We start from the raw sequence: 20231 nt of genomic DNA, 5'->3' as shown, positions 1-20231 counted from the left end.
GGTAATTGCATTCATATACTGGGGGGAAAAAAGTTTTGTGGAGAAGTCATTTTGAAATGCTCATTACGTCTAATTGTATGGTTGGGAAAGGAGGTGGGGGTGTTACAGTCGTATTTGATGATGGTTATTTCTATCCAAGTTGTAATATAATGAATCCCGTGAAATTTGAAAGTAATCTGTTAGAAACAACAAAAGCACCATGAAAGCATGTGATTATATAAATATAATCGCGCCCGTTGCATCATTTTTTTTAAAGGAGGGAGGGGCAGCCGGAGAAGAAGTTGGTTTCACAATTGTCTGAAAAATCTTATCTAGCAAATTTGAGAAGAAATCAATGCTCTAAATCCCAAATATATGGGGTAAGGGACAAGGGTCGATACTTTATTTCAATTCATCTGTTAATTAAAACCACAAGAAACCCAAACCCAAACCCACTATTGAGCTGCATATGATAGTTACTAATATAATTAACGATACTTTTCACTTAGTTCGTTCAACTCCGGATTTGATCGAAATTTATCTCAATTTTACCAGCCTTTGCGTTGTAATTTTCTTGAACACCTTTTCTTAAAATATTTAGTTCTTACACTTCCCAAAAACCTTTCCGGTCTATAAATTTGGTGCTTGTACTATGTATCTTGTATACATTAATATAAGCAAAGTTTTAGACGGGCGAGGTTCTTCCCCTGGACCGCGTACTAAGACAGACTCTATCATGATCCTCCGGGGAAATGCGATCCTCTGCGCTGCACGCACTTTACGTACTTTATAGCTTAGTGAACTATATTTGTCGCTGACATTACACTTTCCTGCAGCTAGGGGTATCCTACAGGGAAATATTACACATCTGTGTGTCTTAAGATATTTAACTTATTTTACTTAAAATTATATTCAAACATATATTGGTATGATGTATAGTATTTACCGATGATAACATACAAACGAGAGCACGTTTTTATACGATACACATTATCTTTATCAATTGTTCCCCAAACTTAGACAACTACCTATTGAGATCCTCTCTCAATCTTGGTCTCCTAGATTTTCTCCATTTCAGTTCGGTTTTGTGATACAAGAAGGAGTATTTTTGATAATCTGTAATTTGGATTGATAAACGTTTTAGTGAATTTCATCGAAAGACGAAACGGTACCTCTCTCTCTCTCTCTCTCTCTCTCTCTCTCTCTCATATAATATATTACATATTCTTTGTATGAAAATGAAATTGATCTCCTCATAAATATTAAGTATATATGTTCACCGTTTGGTCTGAATAACTGTTGATAGAACCACACTACATGCTGATTAATAGTCACCGTCGCATATCTCTTAAATTGTGGTCACTGTTCTATATAGTGAGTGTGATGTACAAATTATGTGTATAGTGAGTGTGATGTACAATGTGTGTGTATAGTTTGTGTGATGTACAGAGTATGTGAATAGTGAGTGTGATGTACAGAGTATGTGTATAGTGAATGTGATGTAGAAAATGTGTGTATAGTGAGTGTGATATACAGAGTGTGTTTATAGTGGGTGTGATGTACAGAGAGTGTGTGATGTACACAGTATGTGTATAGTGAGTGTGATATACAGAGTGCTTATAGGGAGTGTGATTTACAGAGTATGTGTATAGTGAGTGTGATGTACAAATTATGTGTATAGTGAGTGTGATGTACAAATTATGTGTATAGTGAGTGTGATGTACAAAGTGTGTGTATCGTGATTGTGATATACAGAGTGTGTGTATAGTAAGTGTGATGTACAGAGTGTGTGTATAGTGAGTGTGATGTACAGAGTGTGTATAATGAGTGTGATGTACAGAGTGTGTATAATGAGTGTGATGTACAGAGTGTGTGTATCGTGATTGTGATGTACCCAGTATGTGTATAGTGAGTGTGATGTACAAATTATGTGTATAGTGAGTGTGATGTACAAAGTGTGTGTATCGTGATTGTGATATACAGAGTGTGTGTATAGTAAGTGTGATGTACAGAGTGTGTGTATAGTGAGTGTGATGTACAGAGTGTGTATAATGAGTGTGATGTACAGAGTGTGTATAATGAGTGTGATGTACAGAGTGTGTGTATCGTGATTGTGATGTACCCAGTATGTGTATAGTGAGTGTGATGTACAGATTATGTGTAGAATAAGTGTGATGTACAGAGTGTGTGTATAGTGAATTGTGATGTAGAGAGTGTTTGTATAGTAAGTATGATGTACACAGTTATGTGTATAGTGAGTGTGATATACAAAGTGTGTGTATAGTGAGTGTTTTGTAAAGAGTGTGTGTAGAAATTGTGTGATGTTCAGAGTATGTGTAGAGATTGTGTGATGTACACAGTATGTGTATAGTGAATGTGATATACAGAGTGTGTGCATAGTGAGTGTGATGTACAGTGAGTGTTTTGTACAGAGTGCGTGTAGAGATTGTGTGATGTACAGAGTGTGTGTATTGTGAGTGTGATGTACAGAGTGTGTGTATTGTGAGTTTGATGTACAGAGTGTGTGTGTAATGAGTGCGATATACAAAGTGTGCATAGGGAGTGTAATGTACAGAGTATGTGTTTAGTGAGTGTGATGTACCGAATGTGTCTGCAGTGAGTGTGATGTACAAAGTGTGTGTTTAGTGAGTGTGATGTACAGAGTGTGTATAGTGAGTGTGATGTACAGAGTATGTGTATAATGAGTGTGGTGTACACAGTGTGTGTATAGTGATTGTGATGTACAGAGTGTTTATAGTGAGTGTGATGTACACAGTATGTGTATAGTGAGCAGGGATCGAAATTAACTTTTTTCAACACTAGCAAATTTTAGCTAGTGGATTATTTTCCAACTAGCAAAATTGAGCTTTTACTAGCATTTTTCAATTGATTACTGTTTTACATGAATTTAAGAAAACAAGCATGTCTCTTTATCAAAATTTTGGGAAAATTTTTAAAAATCTCCTTTAAAGTGCAATAATAAAAATAAGATTGCGAATTCTTTCGTTTAAAATTCAATGAATTATCAGACAACATACATGGTGAGGGTCATAGGGTACACTTGTGCGGCGTACTCGCTGTCCAGAGATCTACCACGTATTTACAACATCATTTGGATTGAAATCTTGAAGACTGTTTGCGCCAATTCAAACTATATGTTCAAAACTTTTGGAAATTTCATCTAAAAAAATTCTAGTTGAAAAGAAAACCCTGCGAACTCGAAGTGTTTGACTATACAGTACAGAAGGACACCACGTGAAACGGTGACACACTGTCATGTGTTGTTTTATGTAGACACGGACGAGATCAATATGCTTGCTATTTAAATCAGACATCTCTGAGACGTCCGAAGTGTGTATGAAGTAGGCCATCTTCGACATCACTGACTGATGAGATGACCTTGGCCTTATTTATTCGATCCACGTTTACTTTTTCAATACTTGTATATTCATTCTGTAAAGCGTTTCTATGCACAAGACAAAATTATTGTAAACTTCAAAGTACAGCCAATAAACTGAGGAAATCCGGGGAAAAGATCGGGGTTTTTTCACTCGCAAAAAGTTGCGATCACTTCTGATTTTTTACTTGTAAATTCAATTTTGAACTCGCATTTAGCGAGTATTTCCCCTTAATTTCGTTGCCTGGTGAGTGTGATGTACACAGTATGTGTATAGTGAGTGTGATGTACAGAGTGTGTGTATAGTGAGTGTGATGTACAGAGTGTGTGTATGGTGAGTGTAATGTACAGAGTGTGTGTATAGTGAGTGTGATGTACAGAGTATGTGTATAATGAGTGTGATGTACACAGTATGTGTATAGTGAGTGTGATGTACAGAGTGTGTGTATAGTGAGTGTGATGTACAGAGTATGTGTATAATGAGTGTGATGTACACAGTATGTGTATAGTGAGTGTGATGTACAGAGTGTGTGTATGGTGAGTGTAATGTACAGAGTGTGTGTATAATGAGTGTGATGTACAGAGTATGTGTATAATGAGTGTGATGTACACAGTATGTGTATAGTGAGTGTGATGTACAGAGTATGTGTATAGTGAGTGTGATGTACAGAGTGTGTGTATAGTGAGTGTGATGTACAGAGTGTGTGTATGGTGAGTGTAATGTACAGAGTGTGTGTATAGTGAGTGTGATGTACAGAGTATGTGTATAATGAGTGTGATGTACACAGTATGTGTATAGTGAGTGTGATGTACAGAGTGTGTGTATAGTGAGTGTGATGTACAGAGTGTGTGAATAGTCAGTGTGATGTACAGAGTGTGTGTATAGTGAGTGTGATGTACAGAGTGTGTGTATAGTGAGTGTGATGTACAGAGTGTGTGTATGGTGAGTGTAATGTACAGAGTGTGTGTATAGTGAGTGTGATGTACAGAGTGTGTGTATGGTGAGTTTGATGTACAGAGTATGTGTATAATGAGTGTGATGGACAGAGTGTGTGTATAGTGAATGTTATGTACAGAGTGTTTATAGTGTGATGTACAAAGTGTGTGTATAGTGAGTGTGATGACCAGAGTGTAGAGTGAGTGTGATGTACATATTATCTGTATAGTGAGTGTGTTGTACAGAGTGGGTGTATAGTGAGTGTGATGTACAGATTATGTGTATAGTGTGTGTGTGATGTACATATTATCTGTATAGTGAGTGTGTTGTACAGAGTGGGTGTATAGTGAGTGTGATGTACAGAGAGTGTGTAGAGTAGGTGTGATGTACAGGGATCCAAATTACCGCTCGCCCACTCGCATTGGCGACTAAACTTTGCTTGTGGGCACCCAAAATTTCCGTTCTCATCGCCCACTTGGCGACCGTAATTGTCCGATCAACATTTTTCTTTCCGACCGATCCGAGTCCTATTATAATTGAAGTTCAATTACCGGTTGAGGTTTTGCCACTTGGCGAGACATTCCTGTGGTATCAAATCTTCCAAAAATGTACTTAAACCAGAAGTTGAACAACGCTAGGGCTACTTCAAACAAAATGAAAACGTCTGCTTTTACCAAAGTGGAAAGAAGGGGAGAATATGGTTCGATGACGGGGAAAAGTGGATGACGTGATGTGTGTACAAAACATGACACGAAAGGTCCAATCGTTGTGACAGCTTGCCCAAGTTATAAACTTGACAGCATCGTAAAGCTGCGAAATTTTGAAATCACATAAAAAGTCGGAAGAGACGTGTGTTAAAGTCAGATGCCGCGAAGATAATAAAGTCCATGAACTCTGATATTTTTGCTATGTTGACGGATTGAGAGTGGAAATGAGAGAGAGATATTCGAAAGAATTACGGAGAAGAAAACAATTTAAATATTGATATTTTATTTTTTAAATAAATTGCAACGTGACCTGATATTTCTTTTTTCTTGTAAAGAAACCATGGTATTCAATTTCATGATATGTGTGGGCTACTGAAATTTCATGTGGGCTAACAGTATTTCTTATTCAGGGGCCCACTTGGCCCCTAAGGTATTCAGTCGAAGTTGGGACCCTGGATGTACACAGAATAGGTAGAATAAGTGCGATGTAGAGAGTGTGTGTATAGAGAGTGTGATATACAGAGTGTGTATACAGTGAGTGTGATGTACAGAGTGTGTTTATAATGAGTGTGATGTACAGAGTGTGTGTATAGAGAGTGTGATATACAGAGTGTGTATAGTGAGTGTGATGTACACAGTATGTGTAGAATAAGTGTGATGTACAGAGCATGTGTATAGTGAGTGTGATGTATAGAGTGTGTGTATAGTGAGTATGATGTACAGCGTGTGTGTATAGTGAGTGTGATGTACAGAGTATGTGTATAGTGAGTGTGATGTACAGAGTATGTGTCTAGTGAGTGTGATGTACAGAATGTGTATAGTGAGTATGATGTATAGAGTATGTGTAAGTGAGTATGATGTACAGAGTGTGTGTCTAGTGAGTGTGATGCAAGGTGAAGATAACGAACAGTGATCAATTTCATAACTCCTACAAGCAATACAAATTAGATAGTTGGGCAAACACGGACCCCTGGACACACCAGAGGTGGGATCAGGTGCCTAGGAGGAGTAAGCATCCCCTGTTGACCGGTCACACCCGCCGTGAGCCCCATATCCTGATCAGGTAAACGGAGTTATTCGCAGTCAAATCAGTGTGCCAAGAACGGCTTAACAATCGGTATGAAACACATCAGACAGCATTTGACCCAATGCAAGGTTGTATTGACGAACTAGATCGTTATAATGACCATAGAATTTGCGAAATGCTGACTTCAATCGAGACTGTTGAAATCCCTGTACCATCAACTTGTTTGTCAGTAGCTTACCTCGATTTAAAAACTGACTATACCCAGAACAAGCTCTTGCATATCGAATCAGTTGAGATATATAAACACCATATGCAGGTGATAATGGAATATTGCTACATAAATGTGGGAAGTTGACGATGGAGAAGCTGAAATCATCCCGTTTGTCATACAGTTGAGTTGTTAGTTTGCCGTTAATGTCTACTTTCAATAAAATATCTAAGTATGAAGCAGAAGTGGACGACTCTGTGGTGTCCTTTATTTCGAGCTCACAGGGATATATCAAATCGACATATGAATGAAAGCTGTCATTGTTAATAGACAAAACGTCATCGATATATCTAAAAGTTGAATTGAAGGTCACAGCGAGAGATTTTTTCTTCTCACGTAGAAGTTTTTGAATAAATTCTGCTTCATATGAATATAAAAACAGGTCAGCTAACAAAGGAGCACAATTCGTGCCCATGGGAATTCCAACAGACTGTTGGAAGACCTGATCACCAAAGACCACAAAGATATTGTCAATGAGGAACTCTAGCATATTTTTTATTTCAACTTCAGAGTACTTGTGCGTGGAATCAGAGTGGTGTTTAACAAAGTAAGTTTTTGAATGACTGATCACTTAATATGAATATTTCCGTTTTTGTTGAAGAAGGCCACACCAATTTGTAAAATAGTTCTTCGGATTTTCAAACAAAAAAAGTGAGGCGAGAGGGCGAAATTATTTTACAAATATTATTTTTAATTTTGGAGATAAAAATTATGAGGCGAGCGAATACAAGAAATATAGATATTTTTAATTGAATTAAGTGTGATTTTAAAAAGCGGGCGCCTAAAAATAAAGATCTAAAATCATCAGATATCATTTGTTTACCACATAAACTTAATTTTTTCAACTTTGTTGATATAGTTTACAATAAATAAGAAGTATTTCAGGTTTCAAAGACTTATTTTCTTTATACCTAATACATGTACTTTGCAACATTAACTGATAAGGTCTTTTTGAAGCATTTTATTTAAGTTTCATTTCTACAAACTTTCGATTCAGAGATATGCATATTGCTAGGGACACATCCAGTTTTGACATTCATTGCAAATGCAATATCCATTGCATCGCTTTGAGCATTTTCTTGAATTTTGATATGACATCACCAAACCTTTTGTGAATTTGTCGTTAACTGTCGGTCCGGTTTAAAATAGTCATCGATCAGTACCCCTTGCTTGTTGTAAGAGGCGAATAAATGGGGCGGTCCTTCAGATAGGACTGCAAAAACTGAGATCCTTGTCACAGCAGGTTTGGCACGATAAAGATCCCTCAGTGCCATAAACGCTGAGCATAGGCCTAAATTTTGCAGCCCTTCACCGGCAATGGTAACGTCTTCATGTGAGTGAAATATTCTCAAGAGAGACTTCAGTCAATATATAGGCTAATCAAACAATCAATCATATGCTATCAATGTTCTCTAAATAGTGGCATCGAATAGCGCTTCAAAAGTTTCATCGGCTTCCAGTTCGATTCCAGCATAAGGAACAACTTCCAATCCAGTGTTATGAAGTATCGTACATATTAAGATAGACATCATGAATAACTTAACCGTATTACACTGTTAGGAAATTTCTCGAGAGCCCGCGCTTCTGTCATTTGTCAGCATATACATCAAGGTTATTTGTGCGCTTGTTGTAAAAATTAAAACAAATATTTACGGATATTTTTGAACACGCGGGCGGATATTATTTTTTGATAATATTATAATTTGGATTTGTTACAAATAGAAGCGGCGAATCCGACGAACTAGATTACAAATTGGCATGGCCGAAGCAACTGTCTATGATGTCAAAAAGTCTAGTCTTTAATTTATCGTGAGGAATGGTCGTGTATAGTGTTGAAAAGTCATAGGTTTTAATGCTATTGATTTGGGGAAAATTCTGTGATTTCAAGTTTACTAAAAGTTCTTTAGAATTGTTTAGAATCCACATTTGATTAACACCACTTCTGGCATATGTAGTCACACAGTAAGTTTGAAGTTTCTCCTTCACAGCTGTTAACATTTTCATGAGGAGCAAAGATAGGGGCTTGGTAGAGCACTTACTGGATCCAGCAATGTATCTTTGTTTGTAAGGGTTTTTATGTAGTTTAGGAATCCAGTATAGGTACGGTAACTCATAGTCATTCGACCCATTGACTGGAATATTAAATGTGTCTAAAACTGAAGCATGGTTTTGAAGAATTTCTTCTTTTGAAAGGGCAGTTGGAGTATAAGTATGATTACCAAAAGTGGAATTAATGCCAAGTTCGTTTAAAATACAGTTGTAATAATGAGCCTTACAAACAAACACAATGTTGTTACTAGCTTACCCCTCTGAAAATAAATCCCACTTTTTTGCTTAATTGAAGGATATCCCTGGAAGTCCTGGAACTTCCTTGTGAAGTCCCACTTCTCCCATGTCCTAATGCAGTGGGATAATACAGGACTTCATGTTTCTGCATTTGTCCTGGAATATCCCACTTACATCAAGAGTGACTTTGCAAGAATTTCTAGGACATATTTATTACCTAAATGTCTTACAAAGTCCCACTCTCATAGCAGGAACCAAAACATATTCCTCATGTAACCTATCTAATTCTTTTATCACTTCTGGTTTACTAAACACAGAAGGATAGATGGTACGTACTTTTGTTTTCATGTGTCTAATGCGGAATTTTAATATCCCTCTTATGCTTTTAAGCCATTCTGACAATGTATCAAGTTCTTTTTCATATTTAGCCCATCGTCTGGCATAATCTTCGACAGAACTCATAATAGAGATGAAGTTCTGTTGCCAATTAAAAGACCGAGATTCTCTGTATTTAGGACCTTTAAGAATAAGTGATTTGAGGTCCTCATTTTCAACTATATCAACATCACCAGTAATAACATGTCCAGCTGGACTGTAGTTGAAAGAAGATGTACAGAGTGTGTGTATAGTGAGTGTGATGTACAAAGTGTGTGTATTGTGAGAGTGATGTACAGAGTGTGTGTATAGTGAGTGTGATGTACAGAGTATGTGTCTAGTGAGTATGATGTACAGAGTGTGTGTATAGTGAGTGTGATGTACAGAGTGTGTGTATAGTGAGTGTGATGTACAGAGTGTGTGTATGGTGAGTGTGATGTACAGAGTGTGTGTATAGTGAGTGTGATGTACAGAGTTAAATAATGTATAGTGAGTGTTTTTTACAGAGTATATGTAGAGATTGTGTGATGTACAGAGTATGTGTAGAAATTGTGTGATGTACACAGTATGTGTATAGTGATTTTGATATACAGAGTGTTTATAGGGAGTGTGATTTACAGAGTATGTGTATAGTGAGTGTGATGTACAAATTATGTGTATAGTGAGTGTGATGTACAATGTGTGTGTATAGTTAGTGTAATGTACAGAGTATGTGTATAGTGAGTATGATGTACGGAGTGTATGTATAGTGAGTATGATGTACAGAGTGTGTGTATTCAGTCCCCTGCCTTCCTTAAGCGTATTTCGGGTATTCAACCTTTTTTTCCCCATTTGTTTGTAAAAGTACTGCGTAGTCTGAAATCGGACCAAAGTTATGCCATGATTACAAAGGTTTTATCTTCGCTTTTGCTACTCGTTTCTAAACTTTGATAAGACCTTGCACACATTTATTCATTTGATATGGATATCCCTGAATTGCTTGCTTTATAGTGGGGAAAAAATGCTTCTTATCTTTCTTGCTTTTTTCTTCTTTTTTTGATTTTGGCACTAAGATCAACGTAATTGTAATTTTCCGTATGTTTTGATAAGGTCTATATATTGTAACTTACGAAATTTATCTCCATTTACTATTCGAAGAATTCCAGTGATGAAGCATCTTTGGGACAAAGGGGGGGGGGGGGGGGGTATAAATTTCAGGACTCCTGCACCTCTGTGGCCTTAGGGGCGGACAAAAATGGCTAAACATGATTATTGTCTTAATTATTATTGAAAGAATTCTTTAAGTTTGTTGAAACAGTTACAAATGCATGCAGTTATCAATTTATAATTTAAGTCTACTAACTTGGGTCTACATATATATGTAAATCTGAGGAACACGGATTGTATTTATTTGTCCTGATGTAAACATGGTTCTACATGTATATTTGTTGTTATAAATCAAGGGAATTTGTAAAACATTTTTTGGTATAGTGTAATTGGGAGAAAGAAGCTGTAAAGTCATATTTATCATATAAACAAAGATTTTGTTTTGAACTTGTTAAGAGATACCAGAGAATGAATAGACCTGAACTCCAAAACAGATCTTATTTATTAGCCGAGTTGCAACGAAGTTGAACTCGGCTATTGGTTTGGTGATGCGGGCGGGCATCAACAATTGGTTTCCGGATGGTAACTCGAAAAGTTTACAATCTAATCAAATGAAACTTTGATATATTGTTGGGTACCAAGTAAGGAAGACCCCTATTGATTTTGGAGAAAAATGGTCAAAGGTCAAGGTGACCGAAAATAGAATGAAAATTTCAGAAAAATTTGGTTTCCGAATGATAACTCAGAAAGTTTAAATCCAAATGAAATGAAATGAAACTGTGATATATTGTTGGGTACCAGGTAAGGAAGACCCCTATTGATTTTGGAGAACAAAGGTCAAGGCCACAGTGACCGAATATAGAATGAAAATTTCAGAAAAATCTGGTTTCCGGATGATAACTCAGAAAGTTTATATCCGAATCAAATGAAACTTTGATATATTGTTGGGTACCAGGTAAGGAAGACCCCTATTGATTTTGGAGAAAAGGGGTCAAAGGTCAAGGTCACAGTGACTGAATATAGATTTAAAATTTAAAAAAAAAATTGGGTTTCCGGAGGATAACTCGAATTTTTTTTAATTTGAATCAAATGAAACTTGGATATATTGTTGGATACCAGCACAGCAAGGCCCCTATCAATTTTGGAGGAAAAAGGCCAAAGGTCAAGGTCACAGTGACGGAAAATAGATTGAAAACCTCAGACAAATATGGTTTCTAGACAGTAACTCGAAAAGTTTAAAATGAAATTAGTTCTTCACAATTATAAATATGCCACACCATTTCTGACTTTACAATGTATCCCATGCAACTCAGCTCATGCACCCCTGGGTGCATATATTGATTTTTTAAATATATATAGCCATAATTTCTTTACAACGAAGTTCCCCTCAAATACTTTACACATATACATGTAATCATTGTCTTTATATATAAAATGAACTGCATTTTAACTCACCTGAGCTGAAAACTCAAATGAGCTATTCTGGCCTGGAGGTTATAAAACTTTTTAGCTCACCTGAGCTGAAAGCTCAAGTGAACTTTTCCATTAAAAATCTTCTGTAGAATCACTGGGCCAGAAAGGTTTACATTTACGTACATGAGAGCTCCCTGAGGGTATGGTGGGCCCACAATAGGGGATCAAAGTTTGACAAATACATGTATAAAGAGAAAATCTTTAAAAATCTTCTTCTCAAGAGCCACTGGGCCAGAAAAGTTTACATTTACATGATAGCTCCCTCACACAGTACAGATTCAAGTTTGTACAAGTCATGGAAGTTTGGAGACACAATAGGGATAAAAATTTTACATGCGAATACATATGGAAAATCTTTAAATATCGGCCAAGGTGACTCAGATGAGCAATGTGGCCCGTAGGCCATTTGTTTGAGCACATTTTCATACTCAAATCCGTGCTCTAAATCGTATTCGTACTCAATAATGAAGGTTATCAAATTTTATAAAATCATTCTCATACTCAAATGGAGTACATGCTTAACATTTTTCGAGTATGCTTTAGAGCTTGTTCAGAGTTGTACATGGCTGAGTTTGTCACCTTTTGTCTGTCGTTCGTCTGTTCGTAAACTTTTAACACACATTTTTATCTTCTTCTCCAGAACCACTGGATCAATTTCAACTAAACTTAGTACAAATCATCCATGGGTGAAGGGGATTCTAGTTTGTTCAAATGATGGTTCATGCCCCTTCAAAGGGGAGGTGATCACGAAAATGTAGAAATAGGGTGGGTCAGGAAAGTTCACATTTACATGAAAGCTTTCTGACAACATACAGATTCAAGGTTGTGAAAAATCATGGTCCCTGGGGGTAGGGTGGGGCCACAATAGGGGATTAAAGTTTTACATACAAATATATAGGGGTATCTTTAAAAATCCTCTCAAGAACCACTGGGCCAGCAAAGTTCATATTTACATGCCAGCTTTCTGACATAGTTCGAATTCAAGTTTGTTAAAATCATGGCCCCGGGGGTAGGATGGGGCCACAATAGGGGATCAACGTTTTACAATCTAATATATAGGGAAAATCTTTTTTAAAAATCTTCTCAAGAACCGCACGGTCAGGGAAATCTACATTGGTATAAAAGCTTCCTGACATAATGCAGATTCAGGTAGGTGAAATAATGGAAGAATGGGGCCACAATGGGGAATCAAAAGTTTTTCATACAAATCATATAGAGAAGATCTTTTCTGAAGAACAGCTAGGCTAGGAAATTTCATATTTACATGGTAGCTCTCTCACAAAGTACAGATTTAAGTTTGCTAAAATCATGGCCGCCAGGTGTAGGGTGGGACCACAATAGGGGATCAAAATTTTACATGGGAATATATAGGGGAAATCTTCTCGAGAAACACTACGCCAGAAAAGTTCAAATTGATCTGGGTTAGAATAGGTCCTCAGTACCCCATTGCTTATCGTAAGATCCAACTAAATGGGGCGGTCCTTCGGATGAGACCGCAAAAAACCGAGGTCCCGTGTCACAGCAGGTCAGTGGCACGATAATTAGATCCCTCCCTGCGTAATGGTCAAGCGCCGAGCATAGGCCTAAAATTTGCAGCTCTTCACCGGCAGTGGTGACGTCTCCATATGAGTGAAATATTCTCGAGAGGGATGTTAAACAATATTAAATCAATCAATCTTGATATAGTGAAAATTCAGGTTTGTAAAAAAAAAACCATGGCCCCCGAGAGTAGGGTAGGGCTACATTAGGTGATCAAAGTTTTATATACGAGTATATAGGGAAAATCTATCCAAGTTTCATAATTGATAGTCCTCGGGGGTAGGGTGGGGCCACAATTGGGGATCCAAGTGTTTTATGCTGATATATTAAAAAATAACTCAAACTATTAAATATATCTTGAGCTATTTTAGGTAGAACTTTCATTTTTTGTATATAGATTCTTTATGACAAGACCTTATGTTGTGATTTTTGACCTTTTGACCTTGACCTGGGAGTTAAACTTGTATACTTTAAAAAATTTGACCTATTCAATATCTCCTGAACTATTTAATTAAGGTGGCTCAATACACCCTGAAATAGTTTCTTAAATCAGTACGAATTAATTTAATCGTAAAAGATATGATGATATATGATAAGTATATATGCCAAAAAGATAGAAAATATGCAAATTATGATGAGAACATGATTTTCAAAAATTTATTTTAACAGCAAAAGACTCTGGCGGATTTGAACTCAAGATTTGCGGTTCACCAGCCCAATATGCTTTAACCACTGACCTACGATGATAGACAAACAAATCGATAGATACAAATAATTTCACAAAACATTTAAATTCATTAAAGTTAAAAGTAACAAACTATCAAATAAAATACACAGGTCATCACACTTTTTAAGATGCGAGACGTACATAAACAGAATCATATATCACCGTCAGAAAATTGAAATTTTCCTTAAACAGCGTTATCAAAATGTCATACAAACTGGTTATGACGATATAATAGCATTCATAACAATTTCATGAAACTGTATCTTCACAAAAAAAAATGTCTGTAAATAATAAAGGAAATATATCGTATAATAGACTTGTTTAAGAAATCAATGAAAACAGAGTTATTGCCCTTGGATTCAATATTTTAAAACGTATCATTGAATATTCATCTATAACTTAGACTTTTGAAATAGTCTATTTTTAACAAGATTTTTTACAATTCCTATCGGAAAACACTCCAACAAAATATATAATGTTTCTATCATGCATAAATCTAAATAGATAATAACTTTTGCAAAATTTGATGACATCACAGAAGGGTGGAATTCCTTTAATTCGCCATCTTGTGACGTAGTATCATAAAGAGTATTTATTAGCTCTAGTGTAGTGAGTTACCTTAAGGTATTCCATGTATAATGAAAGAATAATGAACAATTTTGAAGGATTTAGATCAACTTAAAAGTTTATTGTTAAATAATGATGAAAGTGAAGTAGATGAAATTCACAAGACTGGTAAATGATTAGAAGCTGACCTTTTTGCACTTAAGACTTTTTGGAAGAGTTGTCTGCCCTTTGTAAAAATAAGAAAAATCTAATTTTCTAAAAATGTGTGTGGTCAATGATTAATTTTATTTCATATTTTCATAAAAAGAAAGTGTATGTAACTTTCTACCAAGAGATTAGTATGAAAATATAATTTGTTTTTAAAATATTGTAATAAAACATGCTTTTCCTATATACTTCAATGTTAAATTCTAGGTGAAATAAATCAAGTGGTAAACAAAATTTTGAAAATTCCTATGGTGGATTATTTTTATTTGATGAACCCTTCAAAATGATACCATGATTACAAATATTCAACCATCCATTTATTAGATATGAAATATGGTCATTATACATTGAATACCTCAAAGACAAATCTTTGATATTTTGTAGGTCAATTTCTTTTGACAATATCTTGTATTTCATACTATAAACTTTAACCTTGTGACCTTGAAATTTGACGTACTTTTAAGAAAATATAAGCTGTTAAATATTTTCAGATGTATTAAAGGTAAGGCTTTCATATTTTGTATATAGATTCTTTATGACATGACAACTTTATGATACCTGTGATCCTAACATATTTTCTTGAAATTCCTGACCTAATCAATATCTCCTGAACCATTCAAGGGAAAGCTTTCATATTTGTACATATATTGCATATAAATTTTTATGGCAAGATCTTGGTTGACTTCAGTGTTTGACCTTGACCTGGAAACTTGGCCTACTTAAAAAAAATCTTACTTATCTCCTCAACTGTTTAAGATAGAACTATCATATTTTGTATGTAGATTTCTTAAGGTCTTTTGTATCATACCATGATCTATAACCTTGTGACCTTGATCTTATCCAGAACAGGAAGATCATGTTAGTCATATTAGTGATAAGGCATTTCTGTGTTATGTGAATTCATTATGATCCTTTGGGGTTAGTTTAGGGCCACAATGTGGTATTTAAATGTTTTGGGAATAAAGATTGATAAAAAAAATCTTTTGAAAATCACAACAGCTGAATATTAGCAGGGCCAAGTTGATTGAGGTGAGCGATGTGGCCTATGGGTCTCTTGGTTTCTTTTTTCATTAAGCTACTCAGGGCATTTCTATGTAGATGATCATTAAAAAAACATACACATACAATGTCAACCTTGTTAGTGTATTTTGATGCGTAAAACTTTTATTGCACAATTTGAAAATTTTGCATTTTTTCTCGTGGCTTAGATTTTATTTTTCATATATTTTTCCTTGTCAATAAAATTGTCAAGATATGATGTTTACTTCTTTATTTGGTATACCATTTTAACTGAAACAAATGATAAGAATAAATAACAATGATATGCATTGATCGTTTATAATGACCTTTGAGACGATTCCCTCTCTTATTCCTTAAACTGAAGTCGTCAGATAGCACAAATCGAAATACTTGAAAAATCCACAACTGCTTGAGTTTCGGCATATTTCAAAATGGAAAATTCGGTAATGTGTTATCATGATTTATCAAAATTTTATTTGTGCTTATTGGACTAACTAGTTCTGTGTAAATGAAACAATGAATTATAACTTGGTGCAATCCGGAACTGCATGCTTTAAGAAGGGCGTTTCTTTTCAATGATTCCCTTATTCAGATCAAGAATTTAAAGTATGTTATAACGTGTGAGCGATAAGGAGAGCACAACAGCAACAAACCTTGTTGATTCAATTGTATTTGTTCTTAATTTTTCTGTTTTTATTAGATTTAAAATGGCCAATTTTGAAAAAACCACAATGAAGCACCCCAGCAAAAGTTCTGAGAAGAGGCAATGCAACACCTTTGCTGTCCTCAAACTGCACGGAGAAGATGTCTTTTCCAGTGTTAAGCGTCTAAGCCATTGCCAGATCCTTGTGGATCCAAGGAGTTTATATATGGGAATTATGACGCTTCCAAATGAAGACCTCAAGCAGGCTGCTATTTTGCAGTACGAAGTTGCTAGGAAGAAGGGTCTTCAGCACTGGATTAAGGATTTCCGCCAGAACTGCCAGTGTGACATGACAGAGGATTGGATAGATGAGAATCTGCCTTCTTTGGATGGCAAAAAATTTATGAAATTGAAAAAGTCTGATTCAGCCTATGCTGCCGAACCATCGCGCGACATACGTCTGAAGACTGACCCAAGTTTACAAATTGTTCGAGAAAATGCAGCAGAGATAAAGATGACTTCGACAACAATAGAAAACTCGGCTGTGTCTGTGACAGAAACACAGATGAAGAAGGTGGAAGGAGCTTCTCTTCCCACATCTGCTGCATCCGCTCCAACTCATGAGAGGAATTCTCAGGCTGGAAAAAAGAGATGGAGCTTGAACAAACCGCTGTCCTGTGGAAGGCAGTCACAGTCTTCTGAGACTGTTTCTAGAACAGTGTATTTTAGGAGACTTGATGACAAATCCTTTAAAAACTCATCTATGCATCAATCCTCTAAGTCAAGACAAAGGGATAATTTTAAGAGGAACAAATGTCCGAACACCAACACAGATGAGGGAGTATCCACTCTTTCTACTGCCACAACTAGCAGTGAGAGTGCTGCATTTCGAAAGGTTGTATCGAATAAAAGAACTTTATCAGTGACAGTTAATATCGAGCAACCTTCAAGCAAATCAAAATCTCTCCAATATTCAGAGTACTGCTTGTTGTCCACTTGTTCCTCTTTAGATAAAAAAGTCAGACGTCATTGCACCCAGAGGCACATGCCAGCAATGTTCCAGATAGTGTCAACTGACTCTGATAATGTTGTCCAGTGTGTTCAAGCTTTAAGGTGGCTGATCAGAACTGCTCTTGGAGAACAAGCCACCTTAAAGGATGCAATGGATGCAGTCAACCAGGCAAATAAAATCCCCTCAACTATTGCCTTAAACCCATTGCATACAGATTTATTTCGTCAGGCCTGTCGTTTTCTGAAGATAGATGAGCCTAGAAAATTCACACTTCACCCAGTGAATTCCCCAGCCGTTTTGTTGTTTTGGAGATGCATCATGGTACTTTTGGACCAATGTAACCCATCTCAACAGAAGGAGTTCATACATTTTAAATCACCCAGTCCTTCCACTTCATCTAGTGCTCTTGTGAGTGTTCAACATGATTCAGACTCTGAATTGCCACCAGATCTGGTAGAGTACAATTTGCCAGCTGATTCGAGTTCTGATGAAATGGAAGTAGCCAAACCTGGCGAGTAACCAGCTATGTTTGACAGCAACTTCCACTTGGACCACTCAAGTCAGAAGATCTAAGGAGATTACAAAGAGTTACTGTAGACATTTGAGAAAAGCTGTTGCTGGAGATGGATGTCCCTTACATTCCCTCAAGTACAGCTAGAGTCAACAACCAGCATACATATGGAAGACCACTTCATATGCTACAGACCTTTTGGAACTCTAGTACGCATACAGGCCACACTGGACAGCGCCCTTGTCTTGCATAGAATATAAAATCCCCATGCAAAAGGCGCACAAAAGATTTCATATTGGAGTCTTGCAGAAGATTTCATATTGGAGTCTTGCAGAAGATTTCATATTGGAGTCTTGCAGAAGATTTCATATTGAAGTCTTGCAAAATATTTCATATTGGAGTCTTGCAGAAGATTTCATGTTGAAGTCTTGCAAAATATTTCATATTGGGGTCTTGCAGAAGATTTCATATTGGAGTCTTGCAGAAGATTTCATATTGGAGTCTTGCAGAAGATTTCATATTGGAGTCTTGAAGAAGATTTCATGTTGGAGTCTTGCACAGGATTTCATGTTGGAGTCTTGCAGAGGATTTCATGTTGGAGTCCTTTTGCAGAATATTTGATATTTGGAGCAGATTTCAAATTGAAGTCTTCACATTGGAGTCTTCTTATTGAACCCTTTCTGCAAAATAAAGTCACACTGGCATTTTAAGATATGCTTCGTGTATAAATCAAAGTGCTCATAGCAATGGTGGAAGGATTTGGGAGTATATTCTTACTTTTATTAAGTGTGAGTATAAAATGTGGTGATTCATGTATAGTTCCTCTGCTGTTGGAGTCATATAAGTCAAAAGAGGCTACTTTGAGGTAATATATTCCTCTTATTCTTGTATTGTTTTTAATCTTACTGATACTCTCTTTGGAACAATTTACTTGTTATGTTTATATCTATATAACTTGGATTTGAAAAGTATATTGATAATTTTTCCATAATATGTATTGTGTTCCTGATCTACAGAATAAATAATTATTAAATGCAATTTCTAAACGATATATTAGGTGTATATAGACATTAATATTAATTATTATGATAACAACATGTGTAAAAAATAAATAAGAAAAACTATGGCAATTTAAAATTCATTCATTCAGATAATGATGGCATTTTATTAACTTTGATATAGGCTTGGAAAGACATCAAATGAACTACACTGTAGGAGGCTGTGGGATGGACTGTAATGGCTTTGATTGATGGTAATGAATGAGCTTTAATGTTTTTTTAAAGGATGACATAGTTTCTGTACAATTGTAGAGATACATGCATATTTATCATAAATATTTTACACAGCTTAAGGGAATTTGTTGCATGTTATCTAAATTCCTCTTTAAATAAATACATATGAATTCCTTTAAACTACTATACCAGTTTTTAGCTCACCTGAACCAAAGGTTCAAGTGAGCTTTTCTGATCGCTTTTTGTCCGTCGTCTGTCTGTTAAACTTTTCACATTTTCGACTTCTTCTCCAGAACCACTGGGCCAATTTCAACCAAACATGGCCAAAAGCATCCTTGGGTGAAGGGCTTTCAAGTTTGTTCAAATGAAGGGCCATGTCCCTTTCAAAGGGGAGATAATCACAAAAATGCAAAAATAGGGTGGGTTCATTTCAAAATCTTCTTCTCAAGAACCACTGGGCCAGAAGAGCTGAAATTTACCTGAAAGCTTCCTGATATATTGCAGATTCAAGTTTGTTCAAATCATGGCCCCCGGTGGTAGGATGGGGCCACAAGGGGGGATCAAAGTTTTACATACAAATATATAGGGAAAAACTTTAAAAATCTTCTTCTCAAGAACCACTAAGCCAGAAAAGCTGAGATTTACATGAAAGCTTCCTGACATAATGCAGATTCAAGTTTGTTCAAATCATGGGCCCCTGGGGTTGGATGGGGCCACAAGGGGGGATCAAAGTTTTACATACAAATATATAGGAAAAATCTTTAAAAATCTTCTTCTTAAGAACCACTGAGCCAGAAAAGCTGATTTTTACATGAAAACTTTCTGACATAGTGCAGATTCAAGTTTGTTCAAATCATGGCCCCCGGGGGTAGGATGGGGCCACAAGGGAGATCAAAGTTTTACATACAAATATAGGAAAAATCTTTAAAAATCTTCTTCTCAAGAACCATTGGGCCAAAGAAGTTGACATTTACATGAAAGCTTTCTGACATAGTGTAGATTCAGGTTTGCAAAGGGTAGTTTGGGCCATAATAGGAACTAAGGTTTTACATGCAAATATATATGGAAAGTCTTCAGATATGGGCCAAGGTGACTCAGGTGAGCGATGTGGCCCATGGGCCTCTTGTTGATACTCATTTTTTTAAATCAGATTTTTTTTATTGATGAATTGCTGCCATGAAGTAAGGAAAGGACATTTTTAGAGCCATCAGATTTCTGGAATAGAACAGAACAGCAGA

At 36.1% G+C, this 20231-nt stretch overlaps 1 protein-coding gene across 6 annotated transcripts in view; it reads left to right on the top strand.

The window, feature by feature from the left end:
* The first annotated feature begins 873 nt into the window (after positions 1–873).
* LOC130047784 (uncharacterized) overlaps positions 874–20231 on the top strand; it is a 22032-nt gene continuing 2674 nt past the window's right edge. The window contains exons 1-5 of one of the 6 annotated variants that reach the window (XR_008796601.1): positions 1016–1147; positions 6826–6862; positions 16296–18626; positions 18944–19013; positions 20144–20231. The exon at positions 20144–20231 is cut by the window's right edge and continues 76 nt beyond it. Coding sequence is in view for 1 of the 6 variants with exons in the window: in XM_056143218.1 (XP_055999193.1) it covers positions 16303–17769 (1467 nt within the window). In the remaining 5 variants the exon portion in view is untranslated. Of the gene's footprint in view, positions 1148–6825; positions 6863–16295 lie in introns of all 6 variants that reach the window. The other 5 variants (XR_008796600.1, XR_008796603.1, XR_008796602.1 and 2 more) reach the window with 5 other exon arrangements.

Source organism: Ostrea edulis, chromosome 7 (assembly GCF_947568905.1).
Source record: "Ostrea edulis chromosome 7, xbOstEdul1.1, whole genome shotgun sequence".
Taxonomy (NCBI): domain Eukaryota; kingdom Metazoa; phylum Mollusca; class Bivalvia; order Ostreida; family Ostreidae; genus Ostrea; species Ostrea edulis.
Note: the sequence above shows the minus strand (reverse complement) of the source record. Positions and strands in the feature narration are given on the sequence as shown.